Source organism: Haliotis rufescens, unplaced genomic scaffold (genome assembly GCF_023055435.1).
Source record: "Haliotis rufescens isolate VD_foot unplaced genomic scaffold, xgHalRufe1.0.p SCAF_6, whole genome shotgun sequence".
Classification (NCBI taxonomy): Eukaryota; Metazoa; Mollusca; class Gastropoda; order Lepetellida; family Haliotidae; genus Haliotis; species Haliotis rufescens.
The window spans coordinates 12745967-12771863 of NW_025964334.1; the positions used below are offsets into that span (position 1 = coordinate 12745967).

At 43.6% G+C, this 25897-nt stretch overlaps 1 protein-coding gene across 3 annotated transcripts in view; it reads right to left on the reverse strand.

The window, feature by feature from the left end:
• LOC124135479 (serine/threonine-protein kinase BRSK2-like) overlaps positions 1-25897 on the reverse strand; it is a 182421-nt gene that overhangs the window by 109502 nt on the left and 47022 nt on the right. For all 3 annotated transcript variants that reach the window (XM_046500852.2, XM_046500851.2, XM_048385603.1), the window contains exon 2: positions 1784-1878. In XM_046500852.2, coding sequence (XP_046356808.2) covers positions 1784-1878 — 95 coding nt within the window. The remainder of the gene's footprint in view (positions 1-1783; positions 1879-25897) is intronic.

Consider the following 25897-nt stretch of genomic DNA (forward strand, 5'->3'; position numbering starts at 1 on the left):
CACTCGGCCGAACAATAAGTCATTTCAGAACTCACGCTGGGCTGTTGGCTATAGTCTAGTAAAATTTATGAAGGACCAGTGGAAAGGTCAAAATGGCCTGGTGGTCTTGTGTTCAAACATGTTCTACTTTTCTGATTGGGGAGGGGAATCTGACACAAACTCTTAATGACGAATGGAAAATGTATCCCTCATTCCTCGAAATCAGCCTTGAAAGCAAGGCATCATTCAATGGTCAAACATAGCGAATTGTAGTAAGTATGAAAACACACTTATATGGAAGCCTCGAGGCTGAGTGGGTTAGATCGCCGACTTTGTGTGCTGGCGATTAGGTGCCTCACTCTGGCAGTTTGGGTTCGAATCCCGGACGGGACTCAACCCCAAAAAGTACAAGAATCTGTACTTTACTAAGAAAGTGTTATCCCAAATATAACATTTGTTACATTGGAGTAAGTATTCCAAATAAGGTGATTAATCTTGGAATCAGAGGCTGAGAGTATTGGGTAACAGCGACATTATACAGAGGTTTGCTTTGCTCTGACTACAGTTTTACGGATATTAATAACTGTACTAAACAATTCAAGGATAAAAAACAGATAACATTATTCCATACATCAATCACAATTTGAGCCGATGTGTATTCAGTACTCCTTATACTGTATGCAGGGTTTTACTAGATGCAAAATACAGAGTCCAACTACGCATACAAATTGAGAATGGATGCAAATAATGTACATGGCATGTCCTGGGGGATGCCAGAGTGAGTGAGTGAGTGAGTGAGTATGGTTTTACGCCGCTTTTAGCAATATTCCAGCAATATCACAGCGGCGGACACCAGAAATGGGCTTCACACATTGTACCCATGTCGGGAATCGAACCCGGGTCTTCGGCGTGACGAGCCAACGCTTTAACCACTAGGCTACCCGACCGCCCCGGGGGATGCCAGAGAAGCCTGGGTGTTTGCGTCATTAAAACAAATAAAATTGTAGATTGCATGTCACACATGTGTGACACTTGTTCTGGAAATACACACACAATTTGACGGGTCAAGGGTCGATTTCTTTATTCCCACATTAAAATCTCATCTATACTACTCAAAAGAAGTAAAAGAACACTTGATTCTTTCATATCACTGTAGTTATTATTTTATATTGAGCATGTGCAGTGATGTCACATGGAAACTTATTGGAAATCAAGTGAAGCGTGCCACATGTTGCCAGTGTGAGGAACTTGATTTTACTTGCACCAGGTGCATGTTGACATGAAAACCTGGTTGCACACAGATCCCAAATATTAACTAAAGTCGAAACATAGATGCAAAAACTAGTTTAAATCAATATAATCTCAGATCTCTGATGACAGTATCCGATTTTACATAATGAATGGCGTATTGCTGTAAAACGTATTAGGAACATGTGCACAAAATCTTGAAGTACCCACAGTTTGATGACAAGCCCAAGAAAACATGACAAATTACACAAAACAGGGGTGAGTGGTGTAGTATAGTACATTAAGCTTAAAGCTACTGAGTGAGTTAAAATATTGTTACTGGGTTGAAAAGTAACGGTAAGTCAGACACAAATTTGAATTTGTTTTACATGCACTTGTGTGAAGACATAAATATTAGGTTGCACTTTTCAATAATAGGTTGCCCTGGTCTCCCACGTTTATGTCTTGGGCCGTATAAAATTATTACAGAGAAAGTCCGCTTGACTACGGAGGCAAATCCCTGCTTTCTGCAAATGTACATGAAAGCTGAGATGCACAGCGGGGCGCTGGTACTGACCTTCATGAGGACGGACTCGCTGAGCTTCTCTCTGTTGACTATCTTGATGGCCACCCTCTTGCCGGTCATGCAGTGGACGCCAAGCTTCACCAGACCTGCAACACAAGACACGATTATTGTCTGCATTGAGTGGAGCCATCCAAATAAACACAAAACATCAACACCAGTGAATAATAACCAATCTCGATTATCCGACAAAACAAGTTCCGTTGGGCATAAAAGGCAAAATAGTGGGCAAAATTACGTGAATGGATCACTGAAAATCATTGTTTGATAGGCATTACTTAGAAGTTGACGGATGACAAAGTAGACACAATTTATGGATAACAACGTCTTTAATACATTTGAGACATTGAAGAAGTTGTTATCCATAAATTGTGTCTACTTTGTCCTTGAAAATAAGTGATGACACCAGGTGTTTGCAAAGGGAGTCAGCATGTCCTGCTCTACCGTCAGCACCCGCCATTCACACAATTTGTTTAAAAAAATATGTGTTTGTTTTCTGACGCCGCAGAACAGTACTTTTTTGCCTTGTCACACATTGTTCTTGTAGAGTAAGTGAATGAGTTTGGTTTAATGCCACTTTTTACAATATTCCCATTATATCACGTGTCAGCTTAAGCACGAAGAGATTCAGGTCTCAGATGTTCTTGTAGAAAGGGTCTTCCAGATGCTGACCAAATTCTCACTGGCTGCAATTGGACGGCACTAAACATAGTTTTCATTGGTCGAATGAAAGCTAAAAGCTGACTTATGTGATTTTTGCTCTTGCTCTTGCCAAATAAGCATCATCACTACAAACAAAGTTTGAGGTGTACATTACATTCACACTTGAGCCTATAACCGGATGTGAAACAGATTCATACATTTTTTGGCAGCCAACTGTTGGCTAAAAGCATTCAGATTGAAGCGTGAACCAACAGCAGTCTGTACCAAAAACTTTTGAGTTTAACAGCCCGAACTTGGCATAATGTTTTACACATCTTAGTGTATTCATATCATTACCTGAGGTTACCAGACTGAACAGACATTTACAAGACTCAGGGCTTCGGACTAGTGGCAAAAGTTGCAGGCTACAACAGTGGAACTTGACTAACATTCAGTCCCCGAAATAAATTCATCTTATCCAAAAAATAAATAAATAAAAACATATATCTACAAATTATAAAATCAAATTAAAAAGGGAGCCCAGACCAATGCTTACTTTCAGAGCTAGTGGTTAAAGCGTTCGCTCATCACGCCGAAGACCCGGGTTTGATTCCCGACATGGGTACAATGTGTGAAGCCCATTTCTGGTGACCCCCGCCGTGATATTGCTGGAATATTGCTAAAAGCAGCGTAAAATCATACTCACTCACTACTTTCAGAGCTGAAGCAATCTGGACTTGAGTTAATTTATTCTCCTTAGAGATCTAGGAGACAGACTAGCCTTGAGCACCCATGCCTGTTCCCTCCACTGCTGCCTGTGACTAAACCCAGAGTAGGGAACATCTGCATCAGACACTACTATCTTACCAACCTGTTTTAATATGACATTGTAAAAGAATTGAAACAAATTCAAAATTGATAGAAAACAGCTGTTCGATTGAGCAGAGGCTAGCTTGTGCTATGTCATGGGACTTTCATCGAATCGAAAAAAGCATGTCTTTTGCTTGGAAGCAGGGTTTAAAGGATTTATTATGCCTCTAAGAAATCCACGTGCAGCCTGTATTGCTCATGGCGGGGTATAAGGGTTTTATTCACCCGCTGAGAAATTTATTTCCCTCCAAGGCATGATACATAGCATTTTGTCAAGATCACCTGGACAAATTAGATCTTATTCTGACATGGAGGAATGATAAACCTGCTTGTACAATGAGACAATCATGGACTCTAGCTGTGGGTTTTCCATTTTCTGCCCTGTACCTGCACAATGCAGTGTTCACCATAGATACCACTGTGTAGGAGGAGGCGTGTGGTTTACAATTAAACTTTATCATATAGCAGAAGCAATTGTCAACTTGCTCCACTTGTCTGTCTGTCTGTCTGTCTGCTTACATCAGATATGATATGTGATCACATGACATTTTATCCACAATGCAATGTAGGTGATCGTAACTGCCTTATTTCAACATAGACTTCTGACAATCGTAACAGTTCACTACTTATCCTGTTGCCAAGCTTTGTAGTAGATCATGGATGGCTCAAGACTGCAATTCCTCAAATCATTTCCTCTAGCAACCTAATTGCTCATAAGACACAAATCACACAATGCCCTCCCTGTACCAATAAAAGCTGAATCACTGTGTCATATCCTTATACCTCTAACAGCTTGGTTGGTTGGTTGGTTGGTTGGTTGGTTGTTTAACGCCGCACTCAGCAGTATTCCAGCTATATGACGGTGGTCTGTAAATAATCGAGTCTGGACCAGACAATCCAGTGATTAATATCATGAGCATCGATCCACGCAAATGGGATCAATGACATGCATCAACCAAGTCATCAAGCTTGACCCCCCGATCCCGTTAGTCGCCTTTTACGACAAGCATAGTCACCTTTTACGGCAAGAATGGGTTGCTGAAGACCTATTCTACCCCGGAATCTTCACGGGTCCCTCTAACAGCTCTAACCACCTCGGTGGTCTAGTGGATAGAGTGTCTACCAGGAGATTGGAAGGTCCGGGGTTTGATCACCAGCTGCGTCATACCAAAAGACGTTAAAAGATGGTACTTGTTGTTACCCTGTCTGGTGCTTCGCATTAAGGGGATAAGACACAGAAGGGTGGGCTCGGGAGTCATTAACCCTATTTCACCTCACCTGATACCTCTTTCACCCTACTGGATCATGGTTATTTCTTATGCTTAAGAATCAGGACCCTCTCAGTGATCAAGTGGTAGCACATCCGTCTGGAGAGCGGAAGGTCCGGTGTTCAATCCCCATCCACGTCATACCAAAGACGTCAAAAGATGGTACTTGTTGTTACCCTGCCTTTAAGGGGCTAAAACAAGGACTGGTCGGATGGAGTCAGTATACTGTGTCTGAGTGGGGTATTCATGTTAAACTGTGGCATGATATCTCAGTGGGCTAGCACCATAAAATCGGCATCAGTCCGGACTAGTACAAACAGCCACACACCTGTCCAGCACCCATCAACATCCCCACATCTACTTGAACATGGATGGCGTTACCCTCAGACTCAACCAGCCCCGCCCCCACACCCTGCTGTTTGTCTCCCACCTCTATCTAAACGTTCCAGCATGGCGCCTGGGTCCCTGCACTTGCCAACATTTCACACCCAGAACAATATACAGCAAAACAACAACACACCTCCAGGGACAAATCGAGCTTCTATTTCGGATGTGTACTGCAATGCTGCTATTTCCCCACCTTTCTATGATAAATGATGAACACGTTCATCTGATGCACTTCTACATTTCATATTACACAACTCATTCCAGTTTTCAAAACAGCTCCCTCGGGCAGATGTGTTCATCTTAGAAAGGGCATTGCCAAGATTTGTTTCTAATGACTATTGTTGCTATTCTTTGAATACCATCTCATTTACATAGTTCAACATATGTGTGGGGGCGATTAGCCCAGTTATCTAAGGTGCCCTGATCCCCTAGCGGAGTTATGTCCCTTAGGCATGCAAGGATCTTATGGTCAGGGGTTTGAATCCCAGACTTGCACTGATTACAATCAATGGCAGGGGTAGATTTAACAACTAATTCGTATGTAGCGAGCTGGGCCTGCTCCTTTTGAAAAGGTACTGACCCTTCTCCAAACCAACTGGCTCCGAACTAAATGTTGGGAGGCCACGACTGAGTTAGCCAGGGCCCCCCCCGAAAAGAACATAACAAAATGGACGCTGGTTGTGTTATTCTTTTGGTGTGTTTCACCAAAATGGTAAAAGGCCACTTCAGGCCTTCTTCTCACATTAAGCTGACATCCAGTGATATGACTGAAATATTATTTAGTAACATAAAACATTCCACATTCCAACTTTTCAAAAACTCCCCTCAGAACACAGGACTGGGTAACTGACAATCTTTCCAGTCCTGCCTACGTGTGGCGCTAAACAAACAAACAAACAAACTGATTCACCTTTAGGCTAGGTTTCTCAAAACTGTCTGGGTAGGGTGAGACTTTAAGTCTTTATCCTTAGTTGGTGACAAATCTAGAAAGTGAGCTTGATTCTAATGAACCATGTGTGGACATGAGGTCATCGGGCCAAGGCCACAGGTAACTATGGCTACGTTCCCCTGTGAATGGTAGACACTATAAATACCATGCCATCAGTGCAGAAAAACAATAAAGCATTCCCAAAAGCAAACACCTACCTTCAGTGTAAACTAAGCTTAATTATCCTGGCATCATCAGAACAGATCCCCCAACCTCCAGGAGTTCTGTAGGTGTCGGATAAATTGCGTTGCTTTCTTACGACTTTTTAAATGACTTCTAAACCACCAACCTCAAAAACAATTAGAAGCTTGTCTAATATTGCAACAAAGTGTTATTATTTGAACATTACAATCGCTTTAGATATCCGTCAAACATGTACAAAATACAACCTTAGAGACATTTTCTCTGTTCTATCTATAGACGCTCTTTAGAAATGAGTTCTTTTCAAAATGTTCTCTGCAAAAACAGTCATGGCCATGAATTTCCTTGCCATATTGCCATCTCTGACATCAAGACCATTCTCTCTGTTGTGTACTTCGACAAGATGGAACCAGTGGCTTTTCTTGATTTATATGGTAATAAAAGTCACAGAATCTTATTACTTTACACAATAGAACAGAAAGACAATCCTGACAGGGCTTTGAGACACATTCTATTTATGACACAGTCTTGTCATATGGTCTTGTGTTTCACTATATCATCTTTATGTAACCCTTGCCAATAGTAGGGCTTCAGAAGAACTGAGCGTGGAAGCAATATCATCATGCTGAAATGCTGAAATGCTTCCCTTGATGCCATTTATTTACTTTTCAGCCATCAGTAGATTTTTGCGTCCAAGAAATCATGCCATAATTCTGAATATTAAAGATTTATTTGAGATGCTTGGAGTGATTATTCTTCTCCATTTTCTTACAGCTGGTCCACAGTTGGACCACAGGAAAACATTCAGTAAGTTGAGAGGACTAGTGGATGTGTCGGCAGTGCATTAGTCTCAGTGTGTGAGTGTGCCAGTGGATTACGTGTGCCAGTAGGCAAGTGGTTAAGTGTGTCTTCGTAGTGTTCATAGTTGAGGTGAGGTGAGGTGAAATTGGGTTTACCGTCACGTTCAAGATTATTGCACTTATATTTCGACGTGCATGTGTGTGTGTGTGTGTGTGTGTGTGTGTGTCTGCTTGTACTTGTCTGGACTGATGCCGATTTATAGTGCTAGCTCAATGAGATACCATGCCGCAGTTTAACATGAATACCCCACTCAAACACAGTATACTGACTCCGAGCCGACCAGTCCTTGTTTTAGCCCCTTAATGCCGAGGACCAGGCAGGGTAACAACAAGTACCACCATTTAACGTCTTTTGGTATGACGCGGTCAGGGATCGAACCCTGGACCTTTCACTCTTGGACACGATCTCTATGTCATTATCAACAATTATATCAATAGTTATCTCCCTTCCTCGGGTACCCGAGGTCTTGAAAATGTCCTCAAGTCCATCTAAACCAACCGGTCACAGCCCTGCACTAGTCATGACAATATCAGCCTTGTCAGGTCACCCAAAGAGATAAATTTTATCTGACAAGAATATACCCCCTATTTATTTAGACCATACCTATTTTGAAAGCCTCTTAAACCAACAAATCTGTTCAAATCTGATTACGACAAATCATTTCTTCTCCACGCACAAACCCCCCCCATGCATCACCATCAACTTCACAGCATCCATCATCTTCTTTACCTCACTGTAACAACGCCATTAATCAAATGACAACGGGAAACAAATTTCTTTGCAGATTAGCCATTAATAAAAAAGAAGTGTTACCACGGAAACAGTGTCTCCATGTTTCAACATTGTCAATGCGACAATAACAGGCCCTTGATCACGCATGGAATTATAATCCCCGCCCTGGTGACATCAATGCAAAGGTGACGTCAACCCTCCCTTACAGCTTGGTTCAGCAAGATCCAGGTTGAAGAGCGAGACAAGCTCGACTCAATCAGCTAAGAAATCAATAGTTTCGTCAGCATGATTGAGATGGCTCACGCAAAAGGCATTAGAATCTAACCCAAATTCCAAGACAGACAAGTGTAATTTAATTTCCATGCAGACCTGTCGCCATGCACGGCATCAACAGTTTGCATTAGGCATATTGTGAACCTTCACTAACATACTCAGGTAAGAGGTAGCTAAGAGATCAGACGGATGGACACGTGCGGTTTCTGCTATGGATCTGCTTTGTGCTATTTCTTGAAGTAATTAACAACATTGTTCATTAGATAATGTACCTGTTTGAATATATAATTAAAATAACAGCATTAAACAATGTTCCTGATGTCCTCTTTGGAGGAAACAGAGATAATTCTTCCTGTGGAAGGTGATGGCGGGAGAGTATAGGGGACTGTGGTGAGGGGCAGGTCTGGAGGAACATGGCGTTGGCAGGATATACAGTGGTTTCCGGAGGAAGGACAGAGGTGTGGGAGGGGGGTTCTGGGGAAGGAGGGAAATGGCGGGGTGGTTCAGGGGAAGGATGGAGGTGCGGGGGGGGGTTCAGGGGAAGGAGGGCGGGGTGGTTCAGGGGAAGGACAGAGGTGTTGGAGGGGGGTTCTGGGGTAGGACATAGGTGTGGGAGGGGGATTCAGGGGAAAGACAGAGGTGTGGGAGGGGGGTTCAGGGGAAGGACAGAGGTGTGGGAGGGGGGTTCAGCGGAAGGACAGAGGTGTGGGAGGGGGGTTCAGGGGAAGGACAGAGGTGTTGGAGGGGGATTCAGGGGAAAGACAGAGGTGTGGGAGGGGGGTTCAGGGGAAGGACAGAGGTGTGGGAGGGGGGTTCAGGGGAAGGACAGAGGTGTGGGAGGGGGGTTCAGGGGAAGGACAGAGGTGTGGGAGGGGGGTTCAGGGGAAAGACAGAGGTGTGGGAGGGGGGTTCAGAGGAAGGACAGAGGTGTGGGCGGGGGGTTCAGGGGAAAGACAGAGGTGTGGGAGGTGGTTCAGGGGAAGGACAAAGGTGCGGGAGGGGGGTTCAAGGGAAAGACAGAGGTATGGGAGGGGGGTTCAGGGGAAGGACAGAGGTGTGGGAGGGGGGTTCTGGGGAAGGACATAGGTATGTGAGGGGGGTTCAGGGGAATGACAGAGGTGTGGGAGGGGGGTTCAGGGGAAAGACAGAGGTGTGGGAGGGGGGTTCAGAAGAAGGACAGAGGTGTGGGCGGGGGGTTCAGGGGAAAGACACAGGTGTGGGAGGTGGTTCAGGGGAAGGACAAAGGTGCGGGAGGGGGGGTTCAAGGGAAAGACAGAGGTATGGGAGGGGGGTTCAGGGGAAGGACAGAGGTGTGGGAGGGGGGTGTGTTCTGGGGAAGGAGGGAAATGGTGGAGTCGTTCAGGGGAAGCACAGAGGTGAAGGAGGGAGGTGTGGAGGTGGTTCTGGAGACAGAGGTGGCGGGGGTGAGCCTGGTGAAAGGACGGATGTGGCGGGGGTGGGCCTGGTGAAAGGACAGAGGCGTGGGGAGGGGGGTTCTGGGGAAGGACAGAGGTGGCAGGGGTGAGCCTTGTGAAAGGACGGAGGTTGCGGGGGTGGTTCTGGTAAAAGGATAGAGGTGGCGGGGGTGGTTCTGGTGAAAGGACGGAGGTGGCGGGGGTGGTTCTGGTGAAAGGACGGAGGTGGCGGGGGTGGTTCTGGTGAAAGGACAGAGGTGTGGGGAGGGGGGTTCTGGGGAAGGACAGAGGTAGCGGGGGTGGTTCTGGTGAAAGGACGGATGTGGCGGGGGTGGGCCTGGTGAAAGGACGGATGTGGCAGGGGTGGGCCTTGTGAAAGGACAGAGGTGGCGGGGGTGGGCCTCACCGGGGAATGTGATCAGCTGCAGGTGTGTATGACGCCACAGGACGCTAACACAAACAATCATCATTCAATGAAATTCCAGCTAAACTACACTACATAAACATGCTTGAGGAACACCTTACACCCTGTGAATGGGATTCTCTGATATTTCAGCTATATACTTAGCTGGAACAACAATCTTTCTTCCAGAATACCTCTGTCTTTATTTTGAAGGAAATCTGCACTGAGTGTACAAGAGGCAATTCCTGACATTAAGATCCGAGTCGAGGTTTAGGATGTTTACGCAATGATAGTATTATCTTTCCTTAATGATTGCATTTTATTGGATAAAGACCATATCTAATCATAAATGAGAAATCATCCTCACTGAATCCATCCAAACATAAGACAGATGTATATGCATACATCAAGAACATGATTCGTGGCTGAGATACGAGAGGTGGCTAACCAACATGACCAAGAGTGAGTTAGCGAGTGAGTTGGGTTAAACACCGCTTTTAACAGTATTCCAGTTATATCACGGCGTGTCAGCTTAATGTGGGAGGAAAGCCCGAAGTGATGCAGGTCTCAGACTTTTACCACTTCGGTAAAACCCATGAGCATGGGGATGGTGCTGACAAACCTAGAAACATAATCGGGGCGAACCGGGATTCGAACCCACAATCGTAGGTTTCTGGCATGCCCAAGGAAGGCAACTCTGCACAGCGAATCATGGCGCCTTAGACGATTGGGCCACCCGTGCCCCTGAGTTTAACAAAGGAAGCTGTATAATAACACCAATAACAGTTTGTAAGTATTAAGTACAATACTTCCAGTTCATACTGGCTGCATCTGAAGCAATACACAATCCTACTGGTGGACTGACTACCTCCCAAAGGTCCGACCATTAATGGTCAATATCAATTAGCGGTCACGATACGATACGTATCGCGATACGCATATAAACATCAAATCACATGGAAACATCTTGACTATAAATATTTCAGAGGAGGTTAGTTGTGAACTTGAAAAACTAATTACAACACATTTTGCAATATTTGACTGACAAAAATTCTGGGTGGGATTGGGGGTGTTTTAATAAATAGTAAGTACTTTATTTGAGCATGTGTATCATCTTGTATTGATACAGAAAAAGACTTATCGTGTATTGTATCACCGCATGAAAATTAACGATGCACCTGTGCACCGATGTTGTGTTTCACCCCTAATAATAGTAATATTGATAATGCTTATCTGCTCAGGCAATGTGTGAGAATATCAAGGCTAAACGTCACTAAGGTGTGTTGTTCCACCAGCATCAGTGGGACAGCCATAACACCATCGTGAAAAGACGAGGAGAGAAAAGGAAATGGAGAGTTTCCACAACGGCGGGGGAAGGGCAGTGTTCGAGTCTGGGCTGTCACCACCACACCCGTGGGTTTCACCAAAGTGGTAAACATCTAAGACCTGCTTCACCCCAGGCTTTCCTCCCACATCAATCTGACAAGCTGTGATATAACTGAAAAACTGTTTGAATCACTCACTCCAACGTTAGAAATTGGGACTAGTCCTGCATTCCTTGCCATACTGCCTGATAGTTAAGGTATCATACGGACCATTTTTAAAGTTTTTGCTATACGCTATCATCACAAGGAAAAGTGGACTAAAAACTGTTAGTTTCTATCGCTGCAATCAACAGAGAGCAGTCTGGATTGTTGTGCTGCTTAAACTCAAGAGTGAAACTTCTGCAGACTCTCAAACTTATAGATCCGTGAAAATCTTGGGTAGAAAAGGTCTTCAGCAACCCATGCTTGCCGTAAAAGGCAACAATACTTGTCCTAAGAGACAGGTAACAGGATCGGGTGGTCAGGCTCGCTGACTTGGTTGATGCATGTCATCGATCCCAATCGCGATGATCGATGCTCATGTCAAACACTGGATTGTCTGGTCCAGACTCGATTAATATGCTTGTCGTGACTAATAGGATCAGGTGGTCAGACTCGCTGACTGGGTTGATGCATGTCATCGTATCCCAATTATGGACATCGATGTTCATGACGTCAGTCTCTGGATTGTCTGGTCCAGACTCGATTATTTACAGACCGCCGTCACATAGGCTGAATATTGCTGTATGCGGCTAAAACAACAACCAATCAATCAAATCAATCTTGCACTTATTCTTGTAAAAATACAGTTTCCATGACGATCTTCATCTCAAACTTTCATCACTGACACAAACCATGAGGAACCCGGACTACTGATCTGGCACAGATCTCTTCAGCAGTGACCGGGACCCATATGATGGGGCTGACACCTCAATCAGCTACAATCCATCTCACTCATGTTATCCCGGAATATGGAACAATCAATAATTCAGCCATCACCCAATGCTTCAACCAGTAAGCATGTTTTTATGTGGCAACCAGTGTGCATGGTGTTTGGATCGACTAGCACAGCAACCAGCATTCAAGGATCTAGGCTAACATATACTAGATTTAGTCCAGAAATAAAGTCATCTTATTTAAAAATATATATCTGCAAAATATAGTGAGTGAGTGAGTATGGTTTTACGCCACTTTTAGCAATATTCCAGCAATATCACGGCGGGGGGACACCAGAAATGGGCTTCACACATTGTACCCATGTCGGGAATCGAACCCGGGTTTTCGACGTGACGAGCGAACGCTTTAACCACTAGGCTACCCGACCGCCCCTGCAAAATATAAAATCAAAACCAAACAGAGGTCAGACAAAGCTGAATTTTGGATCCTTTACCAAATAACCAAGGCCAAATCATGTCAAATAGTCTGTCATACAGACCCTGAAACAAATATATCAAAACCAGCCCATGCAAGTCTATAATGCTTGGCAAGTCTAGATTACAGCAGTATCAGGAATGAAGAAAATCTCTGGGCTCCTTTTTATTATTTTTATAACTATAACTTAACAACTGGTTTTTTTTCTGAAAAATATGTTCATTTCAGAGACTAGATGTAAGTGAACATGTCCAAGTTTTCCACAGTGTGTTGTTCCTTAGTCCATCATATGTAATGTCACAGGTGTTCAACTGTTATCCTGTCGTCCAATGCTTTTCAACTGTAAATCCTTCCATGTGTCAACGAACAGCTAATAGTTGGATATCAGGAGCTATATAAATACACTTATATTTTGTATCATCAGTCACCACATCCAGGGATGAGAATGTTTTTTTTGAGAATGTTTTTCGCTGACAGTTAGCTGGGGTCCCAATAGAAAATATCAGTTATTCATATATTGCGATGGGATGTATCATAAAAGTGATCTGACGTAACAAAATTTCGTAGAATTCCGTAGATCCGTGCAACATTTTCAACCCAATATAAAATCAAACATCCCAATATAAAATATAAAATATAAAACCCAATAACCAGAAATGAATCGAAACAAGAAACACACACACTCTGCAGTGATGAAGATTTAACCAAGAACACCTACCACACTGAACAGTGATGGTGATGACATAAAGCAATACCCGGCAAAATGTCGGAAATCTACAAGCACTTAGGATACCTCTACATACATACCCGTGAAGATCCGGGGTTGAATAGGTCTTCAGCAACCCATGCTTGTCGTAAAAGGAGACTATGCTTGTCGTAAGAGACGACTAATGGGATTGGGTGGTCTGAGGCTCGCTGACTTGGTTGACGCATGTCATCGATCCCAATTGTATGGATCGATGATCATGATATCAATCACTGGATTGTCTGGTCCAGACTCGATTATTTACAGACCGCCGTCACATAGCTGGAATATTGCTGAGTGCGGCGTTAAACAACAAACCAACCAACAACCATTAACAAATCTGGTCCTGGCTTAGTACAGCAGGCTAGTGCTAATTTCCATCCCTGATACTGCTCTTTCTGTTGTACTGGACCTACAATTTAGTATTCTGGGGGAGGAGGGAGGGGACTTTAATGAAGACATATTTCTATGGTCACTGCTTCAAACCATATATAACTTTTGTTTCTCTGAAGGAGAAATCAAACAATTATTCTTAAAACCATTTCACACGTCTACCGTAAACAATTTATTTTGTGAAATCTGAGGCAGAATAAGTGTCTCCGGAATCTTCTGTAACCATTTAAAACATAACAATTCCAGCACACACCCAGATACCACACACACACCACCCTCACACAGACACACACACACAGACAAACGCACACAGAGGCACACACACACATGGACACACCAGACACACACACATGGACACACCACACACACAGAGACAGACACACCCCACCCCCACACAGACACACCACACACACACACAGACACACCACACACACAGACACACCCCAGCCCCACACAGACACAGACACACACATGGACACACCACACACACAGACACACACACACCACCCTCACACAGACACACACACACACACATTCCCCTCCTAGGGTGTGAAACAGTCGGCCCCTGCAAGTCTTTGATGAGCACGCTATGAATGAGAGCACATGCTGCAGAATAACATGGCAGCTTACCACTGGCTGACTGCACACATGCCAGGCCGATGCCTCGACTGGGTAAAGAAATGATATTCCAGAGCAAACACTCTCTGATGCATGAACTAACTTACACTCCTCCTCCGAGATTTTCTGTCAAAGGTGCATGTGTTCTTCGTAATCTTAAATTTACATTCACAATCATTTCTTAACAAATCACGATCCCAAAAGCCTGATTTATAACATTTCAATCAAGTTTATTTTTATATGGGGTTATTCTTATGTTGAGAAAGTTACCTAGACGCTCGTATGTTATCGTGTATCATGTCGAAGGTCATATACTGTGATGCATCGAAGTGTTACTGTATTGCGTCACCCTTGGTTACCTCAGTATGATCGAGCATTATGATGATGTCACACAATTGTTGTTGCAGTTGATTATGAGCCAGGATTGGTTGGTTGGTTTGTTGTTTAACGCCGCACTCAGCAATATTCCAGCTATATGACGACGGTCTCTAAATAATCCAGCCTGGACAAGACAATCCAGTGATTAATATCATGAGCATCGATCCACGCAATTGGGATTGATGACATGCATAATTAAGGGCGCATATAACACACGAGTGCGTATTATACGCGAATAGAAAAGTCTTGTGTACATTGATCTCAATCAGAAGGGGTGCTAATTGGGATTGTTCACGAGCCAATATATTAGCAAATATCGCCGTGGGCGCTTATTAGAGCGGGGCGCTTATTACGTCGAATACGGTACATAATTGTGAACAAGAGTTTTGACAAACTCTTACAATGGCTCCATTCTTCTTCCGGAATGGTTCTGATGATTTTTCCACATTACATAATTGTGAACAAAAGTTTTGACAAACTCTTCACTATGGCCCCATGTCTAACTTGCGATGCAGCTCCAAGATGAGAAGATGGCCAGCTGAAAGAGCCAGCCATCTGGCCCTGGGTGCAATCAGGTAAAGAGATTCAGCCATGACATAATACCATCCCACATCACAGGATACAGGGGGCTAGATAAGCCGTCTGTCGCTCCCCACATTTCCCAGAAGCCAACACAAGACAAAATGCAGACCTATTCTACAGGATTATGCTCCACAGCCAACTCTCACAGTTCAGTTATCACACATTGGGAATCTCTTGAACATCTTTAGCAAGGGTTATTCTTCCGCGCGGAAGCGTGAAAACATAAAAGATGGACGAGCATCTTCAACAAAGTAGTTGCTATGATGGCGTGAGGCTGATAAAGGCTTGATGACTGGGCTTGAGAAGAAAAATGATTAATATCTTAATTTTGAAACTAAAATAGACTTAAAAGTGTTTTGATAACTTAATTAACTTGAACATGCATGAAAGATTACATTGAATTACAAGGGACAGATGTTCCATAATTTCATTCAAATTGCAAGAAAAGGTTAAGCCTTCAATTCCATGCCTCTATTTCCAGGAGCATAATTTCCTCATTATTTTACTGAAACTGTCAAATAAAATCTGTCAAAAAAATTAATAATTTAAGGGCTGATAAATTTGGATTGTTTGTCATGACCATGATCCAAGTTGTGTCTCAGTTAAAAAATTATTACCGTAAGTAATTTTTATTTGTCTGAACACATAATTTTCTTTTAGTACTTTTATTTCAGAAATTCTTTAAGGAACATAACTTTTAAATCAACCCTGACAATGTTTTAGCTTTTGTTAATATTTTTTCTCTAGTAAGATATTGGCATGTCCTGCATATTGCCCAAAATAATCTGTGAAAAAAATAATTAATTGGCCTTGAGTAAACTACACATAATCAGATTCTCTCTGCCATTTCTATTCTGAATCTTAAAATGCTACACTTTCATTTGGCACCATACTCCAACACTAGGCAATAACAGATCGTATCACTGGCCCACCTAGTAGCCAAAGGCACTTACCATAATATAAGAAGAGCTTCGGTGTATAACACAGCCTTCTAACTTGCTGTAATTCTACTCGGTCGATCATTCCATAAATAAACGCAAGTTTCCATGTCACAACCTGCATTAGGAAACCATCAACCCAGATACAATGCCAGGTGGACAATGATGGTGGCTACAGGCGAGTACTGTTGGAAATTTGTTTTGATTTCAAGACTGACCCTTTTGCCATGCATTTTCAAATCTGTGGGTGTTATCAAGTACAAAGGCTAACTAAACATACCACAGTTGTAGCTTGCATGATAAATAAAACTATGGTAAGAAAAGTACAAAGTGTCAATCTCCTTCAATCTATCAATGAAAACCCCATCTATAATATAATATAATATAATATAATATAATATAATATAATATAATATAATATAATATAATATAATATAATATAATATAATATAATATAATATAATATAATATAAGACAGCTATGTGATAAATCGCAAAGAACAATGAAGAACGAGGCGTGGTTTATTTCACTATAATACATGTCCTATCATGACGTCATTTCTGGAGGTTCGAATATGCGGTGGCAACTTGATGACGTATATTGGACGAGAGGGAAGTGTCTATAAAGTTGTTCCCCAGCTACGCAGATAAACACAGGGGGCGAACGATTGCAACCAAAAGTGGAAGAGATATGACAATTGCCATTGGGAGAAAAGGTACAGGTAATTGACGTGAGGATTATGAATATGCGGGAAATACCAAACTTAACCCACCTGTCCGTAAGATGGACATGTCCGACATTTCCGAGGTCGGACTCTATTCAGGGAGTCATCATTATTAAAATTTGGGTAAATATTTTTAAAGCTTGTACATTTTATCAACATCCATAAAGAGGCTGAACATAATATTGACATCTCATAAAAGAAATAAACGACAGAGTCCCTCATGGTTTAATCTCCCTGCAATGTCTTCTTGTACAATGAACATCTCCCACTCGTCATTTATTTCTTAACTAACGGCTGCTGAACATGTGCAGTGATTTGACATCAGCAACATTTGTGGAAATCATGTGAAGCATGAATCATTATTATCACAAAGTTACTTTTCATTGTTTAATAAAAAAAGATAGCTATATTTCCTACTTCCAGTTCCACTTCCCCCCAAAAGCTAATGAAGCCTCCTCGTTTATCCAACTCGTGTAAAACTGACTGAACTGTTGAACAGTTTATCAAGTTCATGTCATTCCTGGTACACATGGCACGAGTGCCTTACTGCCTTTGTCCTGCTCCAGGGTAACCAATGCTTGCCGTAAAAGGCGACTAACAGGATCGGGTGGTCAGGCTTGATGACTTGGTTGAAGCATGTCATTGATCCCAATTGCGTGGATCGATGCTCATGATATTAATCACTGGATTGTCTGGTCCAGATTCGATTATTTACAGACCGCCGTCATATAGCTGGAATATTGCTGAGAGTGGCGTTAAACAACAAACCAACCAACCAACCAACCCGCTGCAGGAAGGTAAACACAGGTAAAACTGGCGGCTGTGGATCATGAAGTCTGTGCATGGTGCTGCCATCAGCTGCTGTAACCCTGCACTGCAGCCCTTCCCAAGGAGACCCACATCTGTCTGATGTACAGATGCATACTTATGGGGGAGTGTCATAAGTAAGATGGCTATATTTAGCACAGGTTTTAACCAGACGGTATTCCTGGGGCCATGTCAAAAGTTAAATGGGTAGTTTAATGTGCTCATGTTGGAACACATTTGAAAAAAGGATGCCAAATAAGGGATCATGGTCTCAAGTTGAAATCATGAAAACAGATTGAGTTAAAAATAGTTTGAGCAAGTTTGTGTTGTGAAACCGATCAAAAGAGAGCTATTGAAATCAACACTTTTAAAAAATAAATTTTTGCAGTTTTGATTTGACCATATTATATGATGAAATACAAATTTGAGAAGCTCTATATTTAATATTTCATTTGTCATAAAATAATTAAATAGGTCGATTTTGTGGTGAAATGAAAAGTGTATCATGAGAGACGGAATATTTTTATCTTATTCCTTACTGCTTCAAGACTCAGACAACTTTTTCTGAAATAAGGCACAATTTTTAAAAAAAAATTCAGATCCACACCACAAACCAAACATCATAAAGGGAAAAAACAAAATCTGCAGCAAAATTATTATTATTTAAAAAATAAAATTACCCCACCCCCCTTCCGATTGAGAAATGGTCAATCCCTAACATGTTATATATATATATGCATGCACTTCTGTAAGAGAAGGCTTTCTCAAAATTAGTCATTTGTTTTGTTGTTTGTTGTTTAACACTGCATTCAGCAATTTAATTGAAGAAGTGAAAAAAATGAAGATGGATCGATCGGAAGATCCAAATGACCAAAAAAGCGACCACAAACCATTCTGACCGTCCATCAAGTTCTCAACTGTTAAAATCTCTCAAGAGAGTTTATTTGCTACCTAGTACTTAAAACTTATAGAAAAAGGTGAGAATGTAGCTATACCAGTGTCTTTTATTGCAAAATATAGTGCTGAAGGGAAGACTTATGTCTCCTTTAGTTCCACTGAACCCATTTCTTACAAATAGCAGAAGTACATTAACTGATTAATTTTGATGATGGATTGGTTTGGATGATCTAATCACCAATCGTGACTTTATAACCAATTTCCAACACTAGCACTCGGCAATATCCAGTAGGCTATAAGTAATCAAGTCTGGACCAGACAAACAAGTGATTAATGTTATAAGCACCAATAAAATATCATGCAATCATCCAAGTCATTGAGCCGAGCCAATCTATTAAGTAACCTCTTACAAGCATAGGCTGCTTGGCACCTCTTCTAAACAAGTCTCCACAATGGAACTGACAAGAGACGTTTCAAATGAGGGGATTCTGTATATTGCTGAAGGCAGCGTTAAAAACCAAACAAACACACAAAGCAAATGCCTAAACTAGAGAATGCATTTCATCAATTATTAACAAATTTGCCTTTCATATTTTTTTTTCTAATTAAAACTTTTGGCTCCAGTCACTAGATCTGAAAACCAAATAATTTACAAAGCATTGTCTAAGTGGAGGCGTCAAGACAGCTGGAATCATTTCCGAACATCGGGTTTCTGAATGGAAGTGTAAAGTATCATATTACCAGCTGATGAGCGGCTGTAGCAGCATCCCGACAGAAACCATGAAACATTTGAGACAACCCCATCCCTTCGTCACACAGTGAAACATGGGCACCTACTCTGATATTGCCAGAATCTGTCTGACAGCACAGAAACATTTGTTTGTTTGTTTGTTTGTTTGACAACACACTCAGCAATATTCCAGCTATATGACGGTGGTCTGTAAATAATTGAGTCTGGACCAGACAATCCAGTGATTGACATCATGAGCATTGATCAACACATTTGGGATACGAGTGAGTGAATATGGTTTTACGCCGCTTTTAGCAATATTCCAGCAATATCACGGCGGGGGACACCAGAAATGGGCTTCACACATTGTACCCATGTCGGGAATCGAACCCGTGTCTTCGGCGTGACGAGCGAACGCTTTAACCACCAGGCTACCTGACCGCCCCCATTTTGGATACGATGACATGCATCAACCAAGTCATCAAGCCTGACCCCCCGATACCGTTAGTCGCCTCTTACAAACAGAAACATTTGACACAACCCCTTCCCTTAGTCACACAGTAGAAACGTGAACACTGCCATCTACAAACACGGCTAATACCATATTCGACGTAATAAGCGCCCAGGGCGCTCTCAAAATTAGAAATAGGGATCTCTTATTAGAATATTATTTTGGTGGAAAAGATAAGTTGAAAGATAAATTTCTTGGTTTATGCTGACAGCCTGAAATGTTTACTTACGACAGATATATTTTCCCAGAATTTAATGGCCCATAATTAAGGGTGCATATAACACACAAGTGCGTATTATACATGAATAAATAAGTCTTGTGTACATTGATCAATCGGAAGGGGTGCTAATTGGGATTGTTCACTTGCCAATATATTAGCAAATATCGCCGTGGGCGCTTATTAGAGCGGGGCGCTTATTACGTCGAATACGGTACTCTCTGACACCCCAGAACATGATGATACAGCTTTGTGCTGATATGACTGTGATATGACTGTGATATGACTGTGATATGACTGTGATATGACTGCCTGCCAGTGTTGGCAACCTCTCCCTTCACCTCAGCAGCAAGAGATATTTCAAGCATGAAAGTTCACGTTTAGTCACATGAATCCATCCCAAACATCAGTCTGGAAGCATCCCAAGTGCCAAAGCATATCGCGTTTTTGAAGAACACAGTAATAAAGAGCCCCTAAAAAGCGTCATTCTAAAGTCTAAAGTCAGGTTAAAACCTTACGCCCAAAATATGGGGAATGAAACACACATATCCATGGGTATCTTAAATGCTGATTATTCTTAAAGAGCTTTCAAAACATTTGGGGAAAAAATAAATCTTTCCACATATATTCATCTTCAAACATGATTTCCATTAAGTCAATTCAAAAATAACATTTCAGAATCATGTAAACTCTCTAAAATCTCTTCATGAAACTTGCATAAATCTGCTTCCTATGTCAGTATCCTGTGATTAAGCCATGACTCGCTCCCTCACAGTAACGAACCATAGGATCAAGGCTCACATAGAACCCAGTTCTTAATGCAGGTCTTCATTGGAATATAACTGTATACTGTCAAGTATGCCCAACTCTCTTTGTATTAAGTACTTATCCAATACCGACTACCAAATCATAATGCTGAATAAGCAGAAAGGGCTTCACATATTTCCGCCCCTGTGGGAACAGAACGTGGGCCTTTGGTGTAATGAATCAACGCTTTAACCACTCGGCTACCACATCGCCCATCTGTGTACAAGCGAGTGAGTATGGTTTTACGCCGCTTTAAGCAATATTCCAGCAATATCACGGTGGGGGACACCAGAAATGGGCTTCACACGTTGTACCCATGTTGGGAATCGATCCCGGGTCTTCGGCGTGACGAGCGATCGCTTCAACCACTGGGCTACCCGACCGCCCCCATCTGTGTACAACTTTCAATCAGGCAAGTCACACAGACTGACCACACAGTCCCTGTTTTAGTCAGCTTCAGCGACAAACTGAGCACCTCACAGGGTCAAAAATTAAAAGATTCAGTTCAACAAAGAAAAGGACAATATATAGCTTTTTGTTGAATGATGGATTTTCACTTCCAAGTGAATTTTCCACCAGTATCCACAGCTCTACTGTGTGCACACATTCAAACTACATCTCCACATCAGAGGTCATCTTTCCATCAAGTCATCAGGAGATAAAGCATGTGCGTAAAGCATGAAAATTTTTTAGAGAATGAAAGAGGACAGGACTTGTCAGTCATCAAGTGAAGTGAAGTGAAGTGAAATTGGGTTTAACGTCGCGTCCAAGATTATTGCACTTATATAGCGACGTGCATGCACGTGTATGTGTGTGTGTGGCTGCTTGTACTAGTCCGGACTGATGCCGATTTATAGCGCTAGCTCACTGAGATACCATGCCGCAGTTTAACATGAATACCCCACTCAGACACAGTATACTGACTCCGAGCCGACCAGTCCTTGTTTTAGCCCCTTAATGCCGAGCGCCAGACAGGGTAACAACAAGTACCATCTTTTAACGTCTTTTTGTATGACGCGGCCCGGGATCGAACCCTGGACCTTCCGCTCTCCGGGCGGACACTCTACTTCTAGACCACGGAGGCGGTCCGTCAGTCATCAAGGGTGTTCAGGGTCTCCAAGACAACATCTGAGTGATCAACTTTGGTTTACATTGCTTTGAACAGTATTCCAGTTACATTATGGCGTGTCAGCTTGATGTGGGAGGAAAGCTTGCAGTGATGCAGGGGCGTGTTGCAAGCCACAAATCGCTTAGAGTAAGCAAATTAATCGCTCACCCTGGGGTCTGCAACAGCTTAAAGCGGTAGTTGCGCACTCTTCCAAAATGGCGGCACAACCACCGCTTGGTTGCCTTGCCCTAATGAACAACGTAACAGAAGCAGCTCGATGACTAGCCGATGCATTTATGACTACTTTGTAGATGTGGAGCAGACTGAGGATGCTGTGATGTCAGCTGCCTTTGCCAATGTCCCAGTTGATCCAGTCAAGAATTTCTTGTTCCGCTGTCAAACTCAGTTGCCATTTTGGTTTAAGAACGAAGCGACCTCAGCCAGCGATTGTTGCGCTTGCAAGCGGCTGAAAGTTAGCGCACCGTTGTCAGGTGAATCGTTGTACATCGCTTGCAAGCGATTGGCGCTTTGCAACGCACACCAGGTCTTTCACATTCAGCACTTTGGTGATTGATATTGTGATATGATTGTGTATGATAACACACCTGATAGGGCAGGGACGAGTCCAAATTTACTACCCGCATACACAACCCCTATTACCCGACCCTACCCTGCTGTACCTGCTGTAGGTCTCAAGAGATGTCCATTTGGGAAACGTTTGACCGTACTCCTGTCAAAATGTATTTAGATACAGGTATAAAATTATCTTGTCATGCATACAATGAAGATGACTGAAGTTTTATCTTTATGCAAACATATAAAGTCAGAAGGAATGTGTGCATAGTTGGAAAGAAATGCGAACATTTGTCACTTATAGTTAAACCATAGAGTTCTAGACTTTTGCCATTAAACAATATATCACGTGACAAACCACGTGTCCGGGTAGTCCTATGGGTACCCAGGTCCTATTCAGTACCCACCCGACCCGAGTACCCGAGTTACCCTGACCACAGATCCATTAAACTTCCTCATATGACAAGGAGACTTGCTGGAGGCCAATCCTGACCAGGAATCCCTAACTAAGACCTGGTTACAGTCTAGGTACAGCTGTGATAGACAGCCAAGAATCAGACAGGGCACATAGTCCAGATAGGCCTAGTCAAGGTGCAGTCGATGTTAGCCTTCGGACACAGTCTTTATAAGCCAGGAGCTTGCACTAGTTGGCGTAGCCCTGGTCCAGCCAATATGTTAGCTAAGGACACAGTCTGAGTTACCCTGGCAATGCCTTGATAAAGCCAGGACACAGTCTATATAAGGCAGAAACCTTCACTAGGGCGACACTGTGAGCCCTGGCCTAGACAAAACTGCCTACATACAGCTACTGGCAGCAAAGCTTCAGGACACCTAGCTTCAGGATTCACAGAAAAGTGCAATTACTACACATGCTTGGAGAGCCTCTGTAAATCCTATAGTCTCCTACAGCCAATCCGATGAAGCAGCCCATCTGTGGGTCAGTCATTGGTAGTGTTGGAGCACTCCGCCCAGCTGCAGCCCATACAGTAACTCTGTTGGTCAGTCATTGGTAGTGTTGGAGCACTCCGCCCAGCTGCAGCCCATACAGTAACTCTGTGGGTCAGTCATTGGTAGTGTTGGAGCACTCCGCCCAGCTGCAGCCCATACAGTAACTCTGTGGGTCAGTCCCTGATAGTGTTGGAGCACTCCGCCCAGCTGCAGCCAATACACTAACTCTGTGGGTCAGTCCCTGGTAGAGTTGGAGCACTCCGCCCAGCTGCAGCCCATACAGTAACTCTGTGGGTCAGTCCCTGGTAGAGTTGGAGCACTCCACCCAGCTGCAGCCAATACAGTAACTCTGTGGGTCTGTCCCTGGTAGAGTTGGAGCACTCCGCCCAGCTGCAGCCCATACACTAACTCTGTGGGTCAGTCCCTGGTAGTGTTGGAGCACTCTGCCCAGCTGCAGCCAATACAGTAACTCTGTGGGTCAGTCCCTGGTAGTGTTGGAGCACTCCGCCCAGCTGCAGCCCATACAGTAACTCTGTGGGTCAGTCCCTGGTAGTGTTGGAGCACTCCGCCCAGCTGCAGCCCATACAGTAACTCTGTGGGTCAGTCCCTGGTAGTGTTGGAGCACTCCGCCCATCTGCAGCCAATACAGTAACTCTGTGGGTCAGTCCCTGGTAGTGTTGGAGCACTCCGCCCAGCTGCAGCCAATACAGTAACTCTGTGGGTCAGTCCCTGGTAGAGTTGGAGCACTCCACCCAGCTGCAGCCCATACAGTAACTCTGTGGGTCAGTCCCTGGTAGTGTTGGAGCACTCCGCCCAGCTGCAGCCCATACACTAACTCTGTGGGTCAGTCCCTGGTAGAGTTGGAGCACTCCGCCAAGCTGCAGCCCATACAGTAACTCTGTGGGTCAGTCCCTGGTAGTGTTGGAGCACTCCGCCCAGCTGCAGCCCATACAGTAACTCTGTGGGTCAGTCCCTGGTAGTGTTGGAGCACTCCGCCAAGCTGCAGCCCATACACTAACTCTGTGGGTCAGTCCCTGGTAGTGTTGGAGCACTCCGCCCAGCTGCAGCCCATACAGTAACTCTGTGGGTCAGTCCCTGGTAGTGTTGGAGCACTCCGCCCAGCTGCAGCCAATACAGTAACTCTGTGGGTCAGTCCCTGGTAGAGTTGGAGCACTCCGCCCAGCTGCAGCCAATACAGTAACTCTGTGGGTCAGTCCCTGGTAGTGTTGGAGCACTCCGCCCAGCTGCAGCCCATACACTAACTCTGTGGGTCAGTCCCTGGTAGTGTTGGAGCACTCCGCCCAGCTGCAGCCCATACAGTAACTCTGTGGGTCAGTCCCTGGTAGAGTTGGAGCACTACGCCCAACTGCAGCCCATACACTAACTCTGTGGGTCAGTCCCTGGTAGTGTTGGAGCACTCCGCCTAGCTGCAGCCACACACACAGTGTGGTAAACGGGAGTCTCCAGGGACGGCGGCCTTGGCATCTTCAATAATGTAGTGCCCTCTTCCAACAACATCAAAGGCGAGGCGATTGACCTCAGATCTGGCCTGGTGCAAATACCACTGATCAAATCACTAACAAATCAAACATGTTGCTTCCTATTGGCCCTATTGGGCATGGCTGAAGCGGAGGCTTCACACTCTCGCCGAAAGCTTGGCATGCCAACATGGCAGAGACAGGCTTCGGATATCGCAGTCGGATATTTTCTTCTTATACAAATCTGTTAGATTAACATGTCTATTTACTGCCTGCATATGAACTACTGTTCTGAGATCTCATGTCCTGATTGCTAAGTCTCAACCCAGGTCTTATGGCGTCTGCTTCTGAATGGAGGCCATATTGTAAAGACAGCATGCCTTGTGTCACAAGCTGGAGGCCATTTTGTAAAGACATTATGCCTTGTGTCACAACATGGGTGGCCATTTTGTAAAGACAGCATGCCTTGTGTCACAAGCTGGAGGCCATTTTGTAAAGACAGCATGCCTTATGTCACAAGCTGGAGGCCATTTTGTTAAGACAGCATGCCTTGTGTCACAACATGGGAGGCCATTTTGTAAAGACACCATTTCTTGTCACAAGCTGGAGGCCAATTTATGAGGACAGCATGAGTTGTGTCACAATATGGAGGCCAATTTGCACAAACAGCATGTCTTATGTCACAAGATCAGCAAAGTAAGGAGATCTTGCGAAGTGGAACATGGACTATTTCAAACCCTGGCAGCTCATATCAAGTACAGCATAATCAATGGCCTGCTGGCTGATAATAAACTCGGCCTCCTGGTCATAAAGCTTGGCATGGAGAATAATGCATACAGGCTCAATCCCAAAGCAGGGCTGTATCACCTGTGCTGGAACATTACAGATGAGTTGGTTGGTTTGTTGTTTAATGCCGCACTCAGCAATATTCCAGCTTTA